At 40.1% G+C, this 21,072-nt stretch overlaps 1 protein-coding gene across 4 annotated transcripts in view; it reads left to right on the top strand.

Moving 5' to 3' along the window:
• Window positions 1–20,073, top strand: part of C1QTNF7 (C1q and TNF related 7) — a 120,748-nt gene extending 100,675 nt beyond the window's left edge. For 3 of the 4 annotated variants that reach the window (XM_051830167.2, XM_008274297.4, XM_008274309.4), the window contains 2 exons: window positions 12,620–12,865; window positions 19,095–20,073. In XM_051830167.2, the coding sequence (XP_051686127.1) occupies window positions 12,628–12,865; window positions 19,095–19,726 (870 nt within the window). In that variant the 5' untranslated portion in view covers window positions 12,620–12,627 and the 3' untranslated portion in view covers window positions 19,727–20,073. Of the gene's footprint in view, window positions 1–74; window positions 920–12,617; window positions 12,866–19,094 lie in introns of those variants that run through there. The other variant, XM_070068048.1, reaches the window with a different exon arrangement.
• Window positions 20,074–21,072: the final 999 nt, after the last annotated feature.

Below are 21,072 nucleotides of genomic sequence, written 5' to 3' on the forward strand. Positions count from 1 at the left end.
AACTATAGAAGCATTTCTCTCAATTGGCATTCTCACTGCTAGAGAAGAATGAGGCTCGTGAAAGCAAGATGAAAACAAGATTTTTATTCAGTCACTTAATTTCCATACATGACATCATAAATTATATATTGCAGTTGCCAAGCAAATATTAAAAAATACACATCAGAGGGAAACAAAGAAATTGATTACACCGGAGAAGACTAGTCATAGGTTTTAGAGAATCAGTCTGCCTTTTGAGTCGTTACGATCATTTCTCTATAGGAACAAAGGCATATTAGTCTTCTAAAAATACGCAATCATTTGTCCTTTCAGCCCGGAACAAAGCAAACCACAGGGCAGTACTCATATCTTTCTTTCTGCAGCACACAGAGGAAGGGCCACTTTCCTGCCATAGTCGCTAGGAATAGGTGTCACATCGTCCTTGTAATTCTGTGAAACACCATTAGAATCTAAAGGTTCTACCTGGAAAAGTCTCACACACAAAAGGACTGTGCTCTCCAAGCTAACAGCTAATTTCCAGTCAGCGACTGTTTTTTTTTTCCCCCTAAAACATCCTCTCAATGGAAAACAAATGCGGAGGGGAAAAATTAAGTAAACAAATCTGGAAAAGTGGCCAGAGCACAGCGATGGAGAAGTCTCTAAACTTACCAGTCAAGAAAAGCAGGCACTCAAAGCCGATCCCAAACAAAACCATAATTTTAACTGGTCCCCGAGTTGAGCTTCGCTCGATGAATGACTTCCAGGGCCTCTGGCTCTTTGGGACTAAGCAGAACATTATTTTTAGCACAACTATTTGGAACTCTTGGAGAACTTGGATCTGTTATTCTGTCTGGTACCAAAGCAGTTTCTCACTGAACTCTCATGAAAGAGCTTCAGTCTCCTGTGGATTTAGAACCCTGCGGCCACCACCAGCCAAGCAAGTATGGTGCTTACTCTTGTTAGTTTTAGAATGTTGGCAGACGTAGATGCAATGGCCTTTCTTTCATAAGGTAGATTTTAGTTTATGAAACCAACGATTCTTGCAGAATGAATCCATGGACCTCAAGACCTGGGTTCAAATCTCTGACCTGACGTGAGCTTTTGGACCATAGACGAGTGACAGGGTCCCTCTGAGCCTTGGTTCTCTGTCCAGCCTGTCCCAAAAGCTGCTTTGGGAGGATGAAGTGGACTTCGCATTGCTCTGTAGACTGTAAGATGTTTTACAAATCTCAGGGTTTTTTTTTTTTCATCACTCTTCCACCGTGGCACTTAACATGCAACAGCCAAAAGTTTATAAATTATGAATTGTTGATGATAGTGAGTGGATTTTTCCTCCTTTCAAGCTTAGTTGAGCCTGCCCCGTGGACAAGTCTGTGTCCTAGATATCCGTGATGTGGCGTTCACATTTGGGTGGGGAAGCAGGCAAGCAAATAAACAGCTGGAACACAGTGTGATTGGGCGGCCTTGCAGGGCTGTGAGCAGTGCCAGCAGGAGGAAGGACGGGAAGCGGCTATGCAGAGGGAAACCGGAGCCACGGGCAGGGAGCTGAGGAGCCCAACACAGAAGGAATTGGGGCGTGAGGAGCTCAGGGCCCCCTCGGGCCCCATCACAGTGCCAGTCCTAGTGCAGCCAGAGAATGAGAGAGCCCCCTGTTGTGAAATCTGCGCCCCAGAAGCCAGGGGAATGTCTCATTCTGGCCCTCACTGGTTACCTATCCTCTTCCTAATGATTTCCAGGCAAAGCACATTTCCAATGTGAGTTAATAATCCAGGCCAGCCCCTTGTCATGAAGTCATATCTTAGTCTCCCGCACATGATATCGAGGAACACTCAAGCGCTGGAGACAGAGAACTCAGTTCAAACTCTGGCTGGGTCGGAGTATGGCAGTGCCCTCATGAGCTCACTTGGAAGCTGCAGAATTTCTGTCTCTATGAATGTGACTACTCTAGGCACTTCGGTTGAAAGGAAACATACAATAGTTATCTTTTTCACAAACTGTCTTTACTTAGTATAACGTCTTCAAGGTTCACCCATGTTGTAGCTTGTGTCAGAATGTTCTTGCTTTGTAAGGCTGAATAGTATCTCACTGTACGGATACTTTGTTTATCCATTCATCTGTGGATGGACACTTGGGTCCTGTCCACTTTTGGCTACTGTGAATAATGCTGCTATGAATACAGGTGTATAGAGAGCCATTTGAGTTCCTGCTTTTAGTTCCAGAAGCAGAATTGCTGGATAATATGGAAATTCTATGTTCAATATTTTTGAGAAATCATTATACTGTTTTCCACAAAACTGCATCATTTTATGTTCCCAAAACTTTCATTTCTAAAAGAAGAAAATGTGCTATTTACCAAGGGATCTCAATCTATGAACACATTTTCTAGCAGTTCAATCTTTCCCTGGTTTAATCAGTATTTCTCCAAGAGTTTCCCATGGCTACTTTAGCAAGCACAGAGGGTTCTATAACTAAAAATATTTCCAAAGCAACACATACTACATTCTTTCCTTAAATATTCAAAACGCACAGTAACATAAAGCCTCTAGAATCTAAAGTAATACAAATCAATTTTTAAATAGATGCTATAAGAACTAAAACCCACATTTGTATAATCTCTACAGAAAAATAGAATAGACCCTCATGTATAATTTACATCCAGGACAGATCTGTTCAAGTTTAGCAATATTTTCAGAGCTTTGATTTTCTAACTCCAAAAATGCAAAATGATGGAAAAATATATTTTATCACATATTCTACATAAATTTGCATAATTCAATTTAGTGCTTTAAAGTATATTGTATGAGGAGTGACTGCCAATGGGTACAAGATTTCTTTGGGGGATTTTGGAGGTATGCTAAAGTTGGATTATAATGCACTTTCACTTTGTTGAATTATATGGTGTGAAAATTATATCTTTATAAAGTTGGTAAAATCTATTGTAATGTTTACAAAGTCCTGACCCACATGCCTCATTGTCAGTCAGAATAACCAAGTTCATTGAAAATCAGTGGGGCAGCGGATGAATGATGGGCTATTTATTACAAGGTATTGAAAATGTAAAGTGGTAACCCTACTTCACACTTCTTATCAAAAAAGTTCTAATGGATCATATTTTTAAATGTGAAAAAAAAAGAATTAAAAGAAAACTGCAAGGCTCTTTTCTATTATCTTCTAAGCACAAATTGAACCTCAAAAAGTGTTTCATGCTAAAAAACCATCTAAAAAGTACATGAACAAAGTGAAAAGACAAACTGAGAAAAATCATTTGATGCTCAAGTCTAAACCACATGTGGCCGGCGCCACAGCTCACTAGGCTAATCCTCTGCCTTGTGGCACCAGAACACCAGGTTCTAGTCCCGGTCGGGGTGCCGGATTCTGTCCCGGTTGCCCCTCTTCCGGGCCAGCTCTCTGCTGTGGCCAGGGAGTGCAGTGGAGGATGGCCCAAGTGCTTGGGCCCTGCACCCGCATGGGAGACCAGGATAAGCACCTGGCTCCTGCCATCGATCAGCGTGGTGCGCTGGCCGCAGCGCGCTGGCCACGGCGGCCATTAGAGGGTGAACCAACGGCAAAGGAAGACCTTTCTCTCTGTCTCTCTCTCACTGTCCACTCTGCCTGTCAAAAATAAAATAGAATAAACCATATGCAATTAAGTAGATGACAGAATTAGATATTCATTGCACTATTATTTATACTAACAAAACAGTGAAACATTCCAAATGTTCATCGATAGGAATCTAGTTAAATATCAACTCTCGCTGGGGCCAGTGCTGGGGCACAGCAGGTTAAGCCACCATTGCAACACCGCCATACCATATGAGCAGGGATTCACGCTCCAGCTGCTTTAGCTCCCATCCAGTTCCAGCCTAATGGCCTGAAAAGCAGCAGAAGATGGCCCCAGTGCTTGGGCCCCAGCACCCACATGAGAGAGCCACATTGAGTTCAGGGCTCCTGACTTTGGCCTGGCCCAGCCCCACCATTGTGGCCATTTGGGGAGTGAAGCAGTGGATGGAAGACCTCTTTCTCTGTAACTTTGCCTTTCAAATAAATGAATCCTTTAAAGAGAGAAAGCTGTCCCCACTTAGGCTGGTTATATAGTATATATAATATACAGTACATATAGTACATATAATATAATATAATAAATAAATGACTAGTCTCACACTTCTATCAGAGTGTCTAAGATGCCATTGCCCAAAGCATCTTCTCTCTGACGATGTCAATCACTCTTAGACTCAACTCCTGGCCTCCCCCAGAGTCCTCTATTGTGTGTGGTTAAAAGCCTCCATGTTGGGGCTGATGTTGTGGTATACTGGGCTAAACTGCCACCTGTGACACTGGCATCCCATATGGGTGCTGGTTCAAATTTTGGATGCTCTACTCCCAATTCAGTCCCCTGATGATGTGCCTATGAAACATGTCCCAAGTCCTTGGGCCCCTGCACCACATGGGGTGCACCACCCTTGCTCTGGCTTCCTAAGATTCTCTCTCTCCCTCCCTCTCCCCCTCCCTCCCACTCTTCCCTTTTCCCTCCCCTCTCCCCTCCCTCTCTCCCTCCCTCTCCCCTTCCCTCCCCCTCCCCTTCCTCCTTCCCTTGCCCCTCCCCTCCCCTCCCCTCTCCCTCCCCCTCTCCCTCTCCCTCTCTCTCCTCCCCTCCCTCCCACGCTTCCCTTCTCCCCCTCCCTCTCTCCTCATCTCCCTCTCTCCCTCCCCCTCTTCCCCTTTCCCTCTCCCCCTCCCTCCCCCTCTCTCCCTTTCCCTCCTCCCTTTCCGTCCCCCTCTCCCTGTACCTCCCCCTCTCCCTCTCCCTTTCCCTCTCTTCCTCTGTCTCTCTCTAGAGGAAGTGCTCTCACAATGGTGCCATCTGTCATGAAGTGATGCAGCCGGCAACAGGGGGTGGGGCCTCACCAGAACCAGCCTATGCTATTGAACTTTCAACCTCCAAAACTGTGAGCTCATGACCCCCTTTTCTTTATAAGTACTACCCTCAAGTATTTCATTACAGAAACCAAAAAAAAGGACTACTATGATAAGTGTAGCAAACAGTGCATGCCAAAAGATGTTCTTGATTTTCATTTTATGACTACAAATAAAACGCCTGTATTTGGATGAATGCTGTTACTTTTCACTAATAAGATTTCTAGGAATCAGGCTTATTTCAAAAGTTTATGTGCATTCTGTGTTTTTCTTAGTTTTGTCTTTCCGATGCTCTCTCAAATTCCTGGGCCTAATTCAAAGATGTTGCAATTTCCCCCGGGTACCACAAAAGTGGTAACCAGTGCCTAGTTAATGTTCTGAGTGGCTGTCAAAAAACCAAAGAGACTCTGTCTGATTGCTTCCCCACATGGTATGATTACTTCCTTTGAAGGAGCATGTGCCAGGTCAAGCACTATGTGTTTTTTCTATTATTATTAAAGCACCAATCCATAAGGGATTAAGATGGTGGAGTAGGGATGGAGCTTGCTGCGTGAGTCTACAAGAAGATCGTTATTAAAAAGTGGAAAGAGTGCAGTCTCAGGGAAGGGTTAGGGAGAAACAGCAAAGGAAACCATGTAAATTGGAGGAGCACAGTAGACTTATGTGGAGGGCCAAGATGAGCACAACTTAGGACCCCAGAGGCCGAGAGCCTCCTCCACAGCATTGGAGAGCAATGTGAGACCAGACGCAGTCACCGGCATTTTGGACAAACGTAGCAGCTGTTCCAGCTCATGTCCATGCCCAGCAATCAGCCAAGTGGAGACTCCTGAGTCTAGTGGGGAGAAAATACAGGGGGCTGGGTGCTCGTGACCCAGGGGGAAACTTTTGAAAGTGACTATGGGAGTCTTGTGTGCCGGGAATGTGAAAACACTGAGGTTGCATGGGAGGACTTAGGGTGTGGCTGGAACATTGGGCAGTCACTGTGGAAGGCTGCACACAATCAGGGCTCCCTGGTTACATGGCAAGAGACATTGCTGGGGAATCTGAGCTTGTACTGAGAGCTGCACAGATCCTTTGTGTGGTCCTTATGGTAGAGTGGACGAATAATATACTCACTGGGGCTAGCACCCAGGACTGGTTTCCGTCAAGAAGAGGAGCCAACTGAGTCTTTGTCAACAGACAAGAAGAAACCACCATCCCAATAGAAAGAAAGAAAGAGAGAGAGAGAGAGAGAGAGAGAGAGAGAGAAAAGAGAGAGGGAGGGAGGGAGGGAGAGATTTACCACACCAAACCTGGGTGTGTCACCTCAGACACGCCCTTCAATCTGGAGCAGTAAACAGAGATCACTGGCCACATCCACCACACACTTCTAGTAATTCCTGACTGCAGACGCTCCACTAATCCAATCAGACATAGTCCAAAGATAAAAGCCACCACAGCGAAAAGTCCAAGAAGAAAAAAACAAGTATCCCCACAAATGCTGAATAACAAATGCACATCCAAGAAACAAGAACAAGGAAGACAACATGACACCCCCAAAAGAACACAACCTCAATACTAGATTGTGAAGATGATGAAATTGAAGAAATGCCAGAAAGGGAATTCAAAAAATTGACCATAGGATTACTTAGGAGTAATCTGAAACCAATGCACAAACTAATGAAATCCATACATGACATGAAAGAAAGTTTCTCCCACAAAATTGAGATATTAAAGAGAAATCAAAATGAAATCTTGGAAATGAATAATTCAATACAACAAATGAAAAATACAGTGGAGAGCCTTAACAACAGAACTGGTGAAGCAGAAGAAAGAATATCCAACTGAGAAGAGAAAGCACAGGATTATACAGTCAGACCAAACACAAGAAGAAGAAATTAGAAAACTAAAAAACACTGTTGAGAATCTGCAGGATACTATCAAACCACCCAATATATGTGTTCTAGGAGTTCCTAAAGGCATGAAAAGAAAGGATTAGAAGGCCTTTTAGTGAAATAATAACAGAAAATTTCTCCAATTTGGAGAAAGAAAGGGGTATCCAAGTACAGGAAAAACATAAAGCTCCTAATAGACATGACCAGAAAAGAGCTTCACCACAACACATTGTAATCAAACTCTCCACAGTAAAACATAAAGACTCTAAAATGTGCACAAAGGAAATGCCAGATTACTTTCAGAGGATCTCCAATTAGACTCACACGGGACTTCTCATCAGAAACCCTACAGGCTAGGAGAGAATGGCAAGATATATTCCAAGTCTTAAGAGAAAAAAACTGTCAATCCAGAATAATATACTCTGAAGAGCTCTCATTTATGAATAAGGATGAAATAAAGACCTTCCATGACAAACAGAAACCAAAAGAAATTATTACCACCCATCCAGCCCTGCAGAAGATGTTTAAGGATATGTTGCACACAGAAACACAGAAATATGGTCATCACTATAAAAGAAGGTAAAAGAAGAAAATCTCCTAGTAGAAGTTCAAAGGAAATTCAAAGAAAAAAAATAGGAATATTTTTGGAAAAATGGCAGGGCAAAGTTGTTACTTATCAATAGTCACCTTAAATATAAATGGCCTCAACTCTCCGGTTAAAAGACACAGACTGGCTGAATGGGTTAAGAAACAAAACCCATCTATTTGCTGCCTACAAGAAACACATCTCACTAACAAAGATACACTCAGACTGAAAGTGAAAGATGGAAAAAGATATTCCATGCCAACAGAAACAAAAAAAGAGATGGTATAGCCATTCTTATATCACACAACATAGACTTTAAACTGTTAAAAGAGACAAAGAAGGACACCGTGTAATGATTAAGGGATCAATTCAACAAGAAGATGTGACTATTACAAATCTATATGCACCTAATTACAAAACCTATGCAAACACATGGAGTCTGAACAACATGCTCCTGAATAAACAGTGAGTAAGAAATCAAAAGAGAAATCAAAAAATTTCTGGAAACAAATGAAGACAACAATACAACATATCAAAATTTATGGGATCCAGCAAAATCAGTGTTAAGAGGAAAGTTTATAGCAATTTGTGCCTACATCAAGAAATTGGAAAGGCTCCAAATAAATGAGCTCTCGGTGCATCTCAAGGACCTAGAAAAATAATAGCAAATGAAACTCAAAACTAGTAGGAGAAAAGAAATAATCAAAATTAGAGAATAAACAAAATTGAAACCAAATAAACAATACAAGAATCTGCAAAACCAAGAGTTGGTTTTCTGAAAAAATAAAAATTGACACACCATGGTTCCAACTACCAAAAAATGGAGGAAGATTACCCAAATCAACAAAATTAGAGATGGAAAAGGAAATGTAACAACAGACACCACAGAAATAAATTACTATAAAGAGCTGTGTGCCAACAAATTGGGAAACCCGAACAAATGGATAGATTCCTGGACACATATAACCTACCTAAATTGAGCCATGAGACATAGAAAACCAAAACATACCAACAATCATGATGGTAATTGAATATGTAATAAAGAACCTCCCAACAAAGAAAAGCCCAGGACCAGATGGCTTCACTGCTGAATTCCAATAAACATTTTAAAAAGAACTAGCTTCAATTCATCTCAAGCTATTCAAAACGATTGAAAGGGAGGGAATCCTCCCAATTCCTTCTATGAAGCCAGCATCACCTTAATTCCTAAACCTCAAAAATATGCAACAGAAAAAGAGAACTACAGACCAATTTCGCTGGTGAACATAGATGCAAAAAATCTTCAACAAAACTCTGGCCAATCACATCCAACAAAACATCAGAAAGATCATTCTCCTGGACCAATTGGGATTTATCCCTGGCATGCAAGATAGTTCAACATATGTAAATCAATCAATGTGATACATCACATTAACAAGCTGAAATACAAAAACCATATAATGACCTCAAAAGATGCAGAGAAAGCATTTGATAAAACACAATACCCTTTCATGATGAAAACTCTAAGCAAACTGCATATAGAAGGAACATTCATCAACAGAATCAAGGCAATTTATGACAATGCCATGGCCAGCATCCTATTGAATGGGGAAAAGTGTGACGCATTCTCACTGAGATCAGGAACTAGAGAAAAATGCCTACTCTTACCATTGCTATTTAATACAGTCCTGGAAGTTTTAGCCAGAAGCATTAGACAAGAAAAAATCAAAGGGATTCAAATTAAGAATGAGGAAATCAAACTATCCCTATTTGCAGGTGGCATGATTCTATATACAGGGGATCCAAAAGACTCCACCAAGAGACTATTGGAACTCAAAGAAGAGTTTGGTAAAGTAGTAGGATATAAAATCAATACACAAAAATCAGCAGCCTTTGTATACACAGAAAATGCCACAGCTTAGAAAGAACATCTAAGATCAATCTCATTCACAATAGCCACAAAAACAATCAAATACCTTGGAAAAAAATTTAACCAAGGATGTCAAAGATATCTATGATGAGAATTACGAAACATTGAAGAAAGACATAGAAGAAGATAAAAAATTTGGAAAAATTGTTTGTGTTCATGGATTGAAAGAATCAATATCATCAAAATGTCCATTTTTCTGAAAGCAATCTACAGATTCAACACAATACCTATCATAATACCAGACATTCTCCTTAGATCTAGAAAAAATGATGCTGAAATTCATATGGAAACATAGGAGACCTCGAACAGCTCAAGCAATCTTATACACCAAAAACAAAGCTGGAAGCATCACAATACCAGATCTGAAGACATATTACAAGGTAATTATAATAAAAACAGCCTGGTACTGGTACAAAAACAGATGGATAGACCAATGGAACAGAATAGAAACACCAGAAATCAATCCAAACATCTACACCAACTTTTATTTGACCAAGGAACTAAAACCAAACCCTGGAGCAAGGACAGTTTCTTCAACAAATGGTGCTGGGAAAATTGGATTTCCACATGCAGAAGAATGAAGCAGGACTCCTATCTTATACCTTATATGAAAACCCATTCAAAATGGATTAAAGACCTAAATCTATGACCTGATACCATCAAATTACTAGAGAACATTGGAAAAACCCTTCAAGACATTAACACAGGCAAAGATTTCTTGGAAAAGATCCCAGAGGCATAGGCAATCAAAGCCAAAATCAACAACTTGGATTACATCAAACTGAAAAGCTTCTGTACTGCAAAAGAAACACTCAGGAAAGTGAAGAGACAACCTACAGAATGAGAGAAATTATTTGCAAACAAGTAACTGATAAAGGATTAATAACCAGAATCTACAAAGAGATCAAGAAACTCCACAACAACAAAACAAACAACAAATTAAGAGATGGGCCAAGGACTTAAGCAGACGTTTTTCAAAAGAGGAAATTCAGATGACCAACAGATACATGAAAAAATGCTCAGGATCAGTAGCTGTCAGGGAAATGCAAATCAAAACCACAATGAGGTTTCACTTCACCCCAGTTAGAATGGCTTTCATACAGAAATCAACAAACAACAAATCCTGGCGATAATGTGGGGGAAAAGGTATCCTAAGCCACTGTTAGTGGGAATGTGAACTGGTAAAATCACTATGAAAATCAGTTTGGAGATACCTCAGAAATCTGAATATAGACCTACCATATGACCTAGCCATCCCACTCCTGGGAACTTACCCAAGGGAAATAAAGTCAGTAATTAAAAGAATTGTCTGTATCCCCATGTTTATTGCAGCTTAATTCACAATAGCTAAGTCATGGAATCAACCTAAATGCCCATCAACTGAAGACTGGATAAAGAAATTATGGGATTATGTATTCTATGGAATACTACACAGTGGTAAAAAAAGAAAAAAGTGAAATCTGGTCATTTTCAGCAAAATGGTTGAATCTGGAAAACATCATACTTAGTGAAATAAGCCAGCCCCAAAGGGACAAATACCACATGTTCTCCCTGATCTGTGATAACTAATAGAGCACCTAAAAGGAAATCTGTAGAAGTGAAATTGTCACTTTGAGAAGCAATGACTTGAGCAACCATTGTCTTGACTGTCAAGGAACAGTTGCTTTGTTTTGTTTTGTTTTGTTTGTTTTATTCTTAATGGAGAATGGGACTGGGAATGGGAGAGGGAGAAGGAGGTGGAGTGGGGTGGGTGGGTATGGTGGGAAGAATCACTATATTCCTAAAATTGTACTTATGCAATTTGCACTCATTAAGTAAACTGTTTCTTTGGAAAAAAAATAAAGCACAAGTCCAATCATCCCAAACTACTTTGTGCAATTCCAGAGCCATCTATACATGTTCTCCTAGTCAAGAAACTGGTAATTCTAAGGACCATTTAGCCTAAAAACTCAGGTCTCCCCAGTCTTCCCTGAACCTCCCCATCCCCACTCAATATACAAAGACATCATGCTAATAAATGATCCATTATTCTCAGCTGAGTAGGAAAAAACCCAAGTGCTGTCAGATCAGGGCTGAAGAGGCCAGCTATCTACTTCACAGAGGATGCATGGTGCCGTGCACAGTGGAATCTCACACAGCTCTTAATCAAGCCCCAGTGCTAAGAGCTTAATGGGACACCATGGCATTACATCCTGGAGAGTTTAAATTAAAGTTTGAGACACCCCCCAAGACATGTACAGTACTCCAATTAACACTAATTGCATTACACTTGATTATCAAATGAAAAACACGGTTTTCCTTAAAATGCCTCTGCCTTTCCCCTGCTTTAAAAAGCCCAGTAATTCTAAGAAAGCAATCATGGATGTATGCAAAGATTACTTAGCAGAATGTCTAGTGTGGTATTTATATTTGTGGAACACCGGAAACAACTTAAATACCTATAATGAGGGACTGTGTCCGTAGAAGATAATAGAGACAAAAGCAGTAACTGTATAATGTTATGAATAATTTGGACACAAAGTGTTCATGATACATTGGTAAATGGAAAAACTTACAGGAATTGTAAAAAAGACAAGATACCACTTTTCTCCACAGCACAAGCAGAAAGGACTAGAAGGGTATAAATATTAAAATGCAAAGGACAGGTGTTTCTGGGTGGTAAGAATAGCACTGATATTTATTTTATTCATTTGTATCTCTACTTTTCTCTTTTTAAAAATGCATTATCTGGGGGCTGGCATTGTGGAGTAGTGGGTAAAGCCGCTGCTTGTGATGCCAGCATAACCATATAGGCACCGGTTCTGTCCTGGCCATTCCACTTCTGTTCCAGCTCCCTGCTAATGCAGCTGGGAAAGCAGCAGCAGATGGCCAAAGTGCTTGGGGCCCTCCCCCCATGTGGGAGACCTGGAAGAAGCTCCTGGCTCTTGGCTTCAGCCTTGCCCAGCACTGGCTGTTAGAACCATCTGGGGAGTGAACCAGCAGATGAAAGATCTCTCTCTGTCTCTCCCTCTCTCTCTGTGACTATGACTTTTAAATAAATAAATATTTTTTAAAAATGCATTGCTTTTGCAAAAAGAAAATGTCATTTTTCAAAGACCATTGTTTATTTCTGTACAGTAAGTGCATCATTGAGATTTAACTTGAAATTTTTTAATTCAACCCTTGATCTACACAACTTCTGTGTAGAGCATTGAGAACTTTGATCAGTACTGTGTGAAGAGTATTCAATGACAGTATGAGAGTTGACAAAGTTTTACATGTGTGAAAAGGCAAGCACTGCAGTGAGTGGCTACAGATTCCTGCTCTCATCTTCAAGTCCAAAGAGGGTGCATTGATGTCCCTTTGTTTCTCTTCCAGAGCCAAAGATGTTTGTCTTGCTCTATGTTACAAGTTTCGCCCTTTGTGCAAGTGGACAACCTCGAGGACATCAGTTCAAAGGAGAGAGCTACACCCCGAGATACATCTGCAGCATTCCGGGCTTACCGGGACCTCCGGGCCCCCCAGGAGCAAACGGTTCTCCTGGGCACCACGGCCGCATCGGCCTTCCAGGCAGAGATGGTCGAGACGGCAGGAAAGGAGAAAAGGGGGAAAAGGGATCTGCAGGTAATGAATAATGAAGTCCCACAGAACACCCCTTTGTTCCCACTGTACAGCTGCTCCTTCTCTGTGTTGCTTTCTGGTGAGAAGTGTTCAGATGCTGCCCTGAACTCTTTGCTGAATCCCCATGCAACAGTGATGACAGCTTCTGCTGGTGGACGTCGTCCCATTATGTAGAGGAGAAAATTAAGCCCCAGTGTTTTAAATGAATTGCTGAGGGTGGATGCAGATGCAGATGCATGCTGGACTCAGAGCATCTGAGGCCTGGAGCCAACGGATATTCTATTATACAGGAGTGACTGGATATGTGAGTGCATGGATGGACAGACAGACAGGTGGGCAGGAAGGAAGACAGAGCAACTAAGCAGAGGCAGAAATTAGTCACCAGATACAAAGGTACTGCCTTGCTTGGCACTGAACCAAAGATACATAACAAGATTCTAGATGCTATTTTTCACAGATGGAATGACAATGACACTGCATGGCCTGACTCTCCTAGCTCATCACAGTCCCACCTCTCCTGTAGCAGTTACAAAATAGATTTCCTGTAGCTCGGCACAGCAACACAATTGTCCCCTAGTCCTTCGGTAATGTTCACTCTTGTTCTCCACAAATGAGTTGGCCTGGGAAGCTTGCCAGACTCTGCAATTCTTCAGAGTAAACCAAACTGCAATTCTTGAGAGGCTGTGTTAATCTAAAAGAGGAAGGGATTTGGAATCAATCTTTGAAAATAAATTTCTGTGTAAAAACTGGGACAAAGGAAAGGAACAAAAAATCAATAGATCTAAGAAAGTGCCCCTGTCTAATCATTGCACCTGATTCAGTGGTGTTCTGTGAAATAGCATTATAATATATATTCAGGTTATTGGTTAATAATTCATTTCTAAATGTGGCATGCAGAAAATATTTGGCAAATCAATAACTACCAAATCTATGCACATTGTTCAGCATCAGAGAAAGCACTTTTAATGTGATGCTTGAGTGTAACCTGTGAATATAATTTACCACATAGTCATAATTATGAATATCCCAGAGTTCCTGTATAACTCCAGAATCAGAGTTATATATTGCTGTCTCTTCTGATTTACTGTGTCTGGAAGCAATAATGTAGTCACTGCTCAAGTAAGCATTGGAGTCAGAGATTAGGCTCAAATCTTGGCCCCTACAACTACTAACTTAGTATCCTTGGGCAAATAGCCTCTCTGAACACCAATTTCCTCATCTGTAAGTTGGCAGTAGTAAGGGTAATGGTGAAGTTTAAGGGGAAGAACACCTAAAATTGACCCCGCAAAATAACTTCCATGCCGTATGCACTCAGCCAATGTTAGCTATTATTACATGCTACATTTTAATATGTACAGATAGGTCACAGAAAAATTCATGACTACCCAATGCCATACAACAAGTCATAAATGAGAAACAGAGGAAATCAGGTTAAATTCAATATTAAGAATCGCTGCAATTTTAACCATCTCTGAGGCCAACTCTACTCCAATAGCCACCAGTACATTCACTCACCCATACATTACTCACTCCACAAGCTTTTTGTAAGTGCACCTGTTACTATCCAGCATTATTCTAGACCAGTGTTTCTCAGCCTCTACACGAATGACATGTGGGTCGTGCAGGCTTCTACTGTGAGGAGGCTGCCTGTGCACTGCACCCTGTTGAGCAACATCCCTTTAACTGTGGCAGCTGCTAAGGTCTCCAGACTTTGCCAAGTGCCCTGAGGATAGAAATGTAGGCAGTGCAAGTTAAAGCTGGGTGAGACACTGTTCTAGGCATTGGCAACAAAAGCTTGAATAAGACATTGTCTTTGTCTTGATAAACAGACTTTCAAGTGGGAGAAGTCAATGTGTAACTGCATAACTACAACATATAATAGCAACCATTCAGAAAGAACTTAATTTAGTATTTAAAGTCCACTGGAACCCTACTAGCAATAATACTAATGTTACCAATGGGAAAAAATGAGATTCAAAAATAAAGTTACTTTCCCAACCTGAGACTATTTAAATTCAATGTACATTTATATATACATAAGGACATGTAACAGCTCAGAAAGTTAAGGTAGGAATGACAATATGATCAAAAGAGAAGCATGCACCACTTAGAAACTGCTAGGACAGAGCCATTGGTGGAGTCGAGTAGGGGTGGCGTGTTTATGTGGCTGTGTCTGAGCACAATGTGTCCAGGAGCCCTGACTCCCTGTTTCCCTTTAACACTACAGGGTCCCCCCAATCTTGTACTCTGGGTAAACACCCCCACTATATCTGACTCAACCAAGTCCAGGAGCCTTGACTCCCTGTTTCCCTTTAACACTACAGGGTCCCCTCATTCTTGTACTCTGGGTAAACACCCCCACTATATCTGACTCTACCAAGTCCAGGCAGAGTCAAGTGTGTTTTTTGGTCTAGAAAGACAGAATTTCAGAACTTATTTTACTGAATTAAATTTTTTTCTGTAAAAATATGTGCCTCTCACGCTGGTCTGCAATAATCATTATTGTAGTACATCATCAATACTTGATCTGAATGCATATTCATGTAAATATCTTCAAATGTCACTAAAGTTACCTCATGAACCAGATCACTCATTCCAGTTTATTATATAAACTTAGGTATATACATGAGCTTAACTATGACACATTGCAGATCCTAAGGTCATAAGGAATAACAGCTAACTTGAAGCCGGGAAGATGTTATTCAGGCCAGTGTCCCACTCATCCCCTAACTCAGTGAAGGCACGCAGGAGATGGTCAATCAGTTTTAGAGCATTGAATGCATGCATAGATCCATGGATGGATGGATGGCTGGATGGTGAATGGGCAGATGGAAGAAATAAGCAAATGTGTTTAAAAAAAATCTAGGCACACCTACCTATTTCATGGAGCACTAAGAAGGAATTCTTTTTACTCAGCCTCCAGTACCTAAACATGGCCCAACCCTTACTCTGTAACTCTCCTTTCTGCCCAAGCCTATATGTGACATAATAGGGAAGTAGAGAATGAATTATTCCTTCTTTCTACTCTTATTGTGTCATCTTTTAACACACATGAAAATCTTTTAGGTAAACAGGATAAATTATTACAGCTAGCTCATGACTATTTATCTTCCAGCACTTTGGCGTATTACAAAGGTAATACTGTAGAAAACCCAGAAGTTGAGGTTATGAAGATCTTCTCATGGAGGTCATCATGAAATTGCATCCCAGTATCTATGATTTGGTCTCAAAGAATCTTCAAGAGGATGAGCTCTCTAACAGTACAGCACAACACCTTCATTTCAAAGACTGGGAGACCAAAGCCAGAGAGATCAATCCGCATCTTCAAATTCCTACAACTAATCCATGGCTGACAGGGGCTTTTATCTCAGGTCTGCTGGGTCTATATTGACTTCTTTGCCCAACGAGTTTGACATGGATGTAGTTCCAATTTGTCCATATTTTGCAAGATGGGGCATTTGAAACACAGACAAGGAGTGACTTGCCTAGAATCAGAGGCAAGGGGATTTGTGTACATAATGAGATTTTATGGTCAAAATTGATACTGTAAACAAAGTCATTTTATTAATGCATCAAAGGTCAATAGTGAAGGCAAAAATGTTAAACTCCTTTTGAATATAAAATAGCAATTCGGAAGTGATAGTCTTTGATTCCCAAGTTAATCTAAAGCAAAATAGCATTCATATTTCATTTCTTCCATAATGAAACAAACATTGAAAATTCAAACCATTATAACCTTATTTCAAGAAATAAATATCAGAATGTGTCCTGGCTGGGCCTGGTATAGTTTGAACCTAGCAACAAAAGCCACCCATAGCTGGAGATACTACTGTGATCAGTTAACAATGTTGACCCCAACTCTCCAAGAAAGGGCCACATTCATGGTTAGCATTTTCTATGCGCTATAAATTGTTCAACAGCCACTTTCTGAAATGATTAAACTGTTTCATATTTCAAAGTGAAAGCTTTAATTTTCTTCAAATTTACATTACTCTCAGCACTTTATCGCTAACAATGCCAACTGAGAAATGATGAAATCATTAAACTAACACAGCCATGTATGTGTAATATTCAAAGAAACAATATCAAAGCATCACCAAGATAAAAAGGTTTAACTTAATAAGAGTTCTTGAGAACAAATAGATTTTAAAGTGAAACTACACAATCCACCAACAATATATTTCACTGAATATAGTAGTATATTAAAGATAGCCAATAAATTTGATTCTTTTTGAGACAACATTATGTAAGCATTATTTATGGAATGCATTTGACTATTACATTGAGTGACATCTTTTTATGGTACAAAATCATTGCTATTACATGCAAGGTTTTGTTTTTTTTTTTTCTTTTCAATTTTTATTTAATAAATATGAATTTCCAAAGTAGAATTTTTGAATTATAGCAGCTTTTCCCCCCATAATCTCCCTCCCCCCCACAACCATCCCATCTCCCATTCCCTCTCCCATCCCATTCTACATCATGATTCATTTTCAATTATCTTTATATACAGAAGATCAATTTAGTATATACTAAGTAAAAATTTCAACAGACTGCACCCACAAAAACACACAAAATATAAAGTACTGTTTGGGTAGTAGTTTTACCGTTAATTCGCGTAGTACAACACATTAAGGGCAGAGGTCCTACATGGGGAGCAGGTGCACAGTGATTCCCGTTGTTGATTAACAATTGACACTCTTGTTTATGGCATCAATAATCACCCAAGGCTCTTGTCATGAGCTGCCAAGGCTATGGAAGCCTCTTGAATTCACCAACTCTGATCTTATTTAGACAAGGCCATAGTCAAAGTAGAAGTTCTCTCCTCCCTTCAGAGAAAGGTACTGCCTTCTTTGATAGCCCATTCTTTCTGCTGGGATCTCACTCACAAAGATCTTTCATTTAGGTCATTTTCTTTGCCACAATGTCTTGGCTTTCCACGCCTGTGAAACTCTCATGGGCTTTTTAGCCAGATCCGAATGCCTTAATAGCTGATTCCTTGAGGCCAGAGTGCTGTTTAAGTCTTTTGACATTCTATGAGTCTGCTGTGTATCCTGCTTCCACATGTATGGTTTTGAAATTTTATAGATTTTGTTTGTTACTTTTAACTAAGATTTCTATTTCTCTGCATTTAGCCTATAGTTGATCTGCAGAAATAAAGATAAACACACACAAAATATTCCTGTATGATGATCTCAATTTGTTGAAATCCCTACATAGCTATTATATCTTTTCTGTATATGAGACCCAGAGAAACTAAGGGACTTGCCTAAAAGGATGTAACCATTTAGGTGTAAAGCCAAACAGAATTTAGGATTCTTATCTCCAAACCCCAAATAAGAGGCTTTATGATGAAGAGGAAGCATCATGAGGCTAAGAAGTCATGGATTCTAGTCCTACTCTTATTCCAGAAGCAAGTTTTCTAACCTCTGGGACTCCATCTTCTCCAGAAAGGAGCTATGTAGCAGTAGCGGTCAATACTTTATGGTTATTTTACCACGTGGAGCACTTACTATGTTCCAAGTGCACTTTACAATGGACAGCATTGCCAATCACTCCAGTGGATGCTCAGGCTGCAGTCAGGCAGGCTTCAGTTCCCATATCAGTTCCATAACCATTAGTTCTGTTCCCTTGAGCAAAATAACTTCTCTGTGGCTCAGTTTCTTCACCTACAATGGAAGTAATAAGAATTCCTATTTCATGAAGTCATTGTGAGATTTAAATAAAACAATGCATGCAAATAGAGCACTTCACACATCCCTGGTACTTACCAAAGGCTCATAAATATAAGCAAGCTTAATTTTAATTCTTTTATTGTAAATAGTAAATGAAATAGCCTGTAAATGAGGCTAAATAGCCTCTAAAGACTTATATGGTCTGTCTACCTCTGTGATTCCATTCTGGGGAATAACACTATCATGCTCATTGAACAATTTCTGTAGTGACCAATATCTGGATGTAAATAGTGGAGGGGCAGCCGATCTATCATATATTAGTTAATTATTCTAACTTAGTGGTAAAGTGATTTCTAACATACTCAAGGAAATAGACTTAAATTTCTGAATTTCTAAATTTCCAAATTTTTCTATTTCATGTTTGTCGCATCACTCATTTTTTTAAAAGATGTGTCATTTGGTAGTACAGTCTTGAAAGTTGGCTGAATTGTGTAGTGTGCTATTTGCAGTCTTATATTTAGAAGAACTATTAATGGAACTCTAAACTCTTTTTGAAGGTTTGAGAGGTAAGACTGGACCACTGGGTCTTGCTGGTGAGAAAGGAGACCAAGGAGAGACTGGGAAGAAAGGACCCATGGGACCAGAGGGAGAGAAGGGAGAAGTGGGTCCAGCAGGGCCACCTGGACCAAAGGGAGACCGAGGAGACCAAGGGGACCCAGGGCTGCCTGGAGTTTGCAGATGTGGAAGCATCGTGCTCAAATCTGCCTTTTCTGTTGGCATCACGACCAGCTACCCAGAAGAAAGGCTACCTATTATATTTAACAAGGTCCTCTTCAATGAGGGGGAGCACTACAATCCTGCAACAGGGAAGTTCATCTGTGCTTTCCCAGGGATCTATTACTTTTCTTATGATATCACATTGGCGAACAAGCACCTGGCAATTGGACTGGTACACAATGGACAGTACCGGATAAGGACCTTCGATGCCAACACAGGGAACCATGATGTGGCTTCAGGATCCACGGTCATCTATCTGCAGCCAGAAGATGAAGTCTGGCTGGAGATCTTCTTCACTGACCAGAACGGCCTCTTCTCAGACCCAGGCTGGGCAGACAGCTTATTCTCCGGATTTCTCCTGTATGTTGACACAGATTACCTGGATTCCATTTCAGAAGATGATGAACTGTGATCAGGACACGGATCTGAATGTTCCAAGCTCACTCTAGCACATCCTTTCATTTAATCTGCGATTCTAGAATGCAGAGAAACCAGGAATGGGATCAAACAGACTCCCACTCAGATTCCAGAGCATTTACAGACAGTTCTAGAAGAATCTATTAAAACAAGATAAACCACCGAACAGCTGAAACCAGTCAAAAATGAACTATGTAAAACAACCCCAGATATGAATTATCTTGAAAGGGATGTTCAAAAATATTTAAACAGATGAAAGGCAATTTTAACAAATTTTATTAAATGACCTGAGTGATAAAATCAATTATCAAGATATTGCCTTATTAAATGTTCATAAAATTACATTTTTGTCTGTTATTTCAAAGTCATATCATCCCAAGCAAAATCTTTGATAATTCTCAAAGTCTACAGTAAGTCAAAAACCAAAGGTAAGAGATGCTGAATATTTTCAAGCAAGCTAAAGTGAAGTAATAAGTTTCTTTTGTTTTATTATTCATTTCTTCATGTTTTGTACAAATTCACACAAGGCTTTACTGAGTCTTTATGGACCAGATGTTATGGGACCGAATCAGATTTAATTATGACTTAAGACAAAATCCTACCTTCATACTGGCTAGTGTATGGTGAGCATGGTCTCACATGTCAGTGTCATGAGCACCAAGCAGAAAGAGTGAATCCAGGCTACAGGCACATAATAGCACTTGCTTTTCTTGGGCTAGGACCCAGAGAAGAGTTTGCACATGGAAAAACATTGGATGGCTAAAGTGTGTGTGTTTAAGTGTGGGGTGATGATTGCAAAGACAAAAGGAACTTAGCATCTACATTCCCCCCATCCTACCCTCAACCCATCATTAGTATTTTCTGTTCTTTTTTTTTTCAGTTAAGTTTCAGCACTTAAGAAGAATTGTGTATTGATTACAGTATTCAACCAAAAGTATTAAGTAGAACAAACAAAAAAAATACTAAGAGGGATAACATATTAAGCTGCTCATCAACAGTCAGGGTGAGGGCTGATCAAGTCACTGTTTCTCATAATATTCATTTCACTTTAACAGGTTTCCTTTTTGGTGCTCAGTTAGTTGTCACCTTTCAAGGAGAACAAGTGGTATTTGTCTCTTTGGGATTGGCTTATTACACTCAACATAATGTTTTCCAAATTCCTAACAGGGATCACTTTTCAGTTAAAATTTAAACACCTAAGAATAATTGTGTGTTAATTACAGAGTTCAACCAATGGTACTAGAACAAAAAAAAATACTAAAATGGATAAAGTATTACATTGTACATGAACTGTCAGGACAAGAGCTGATCAAGTCACTGTTTCTCATAGTGTCCATTTCA

Source organism: Oryctolagus cuniculus, chromosome 2 (genome assembly GCF_964237555.1).
Source record: "Oryctolagus cuniculus chromosome 2, mOryCun1.1, whole genome shotgun sequence".
Lineage (NCBI taxonomy): Eukaryota > Metazoa > Chordata > Mammalia > Lagomorpha > Leporidae > Oryctolagus > Oryctolagus cuniculus.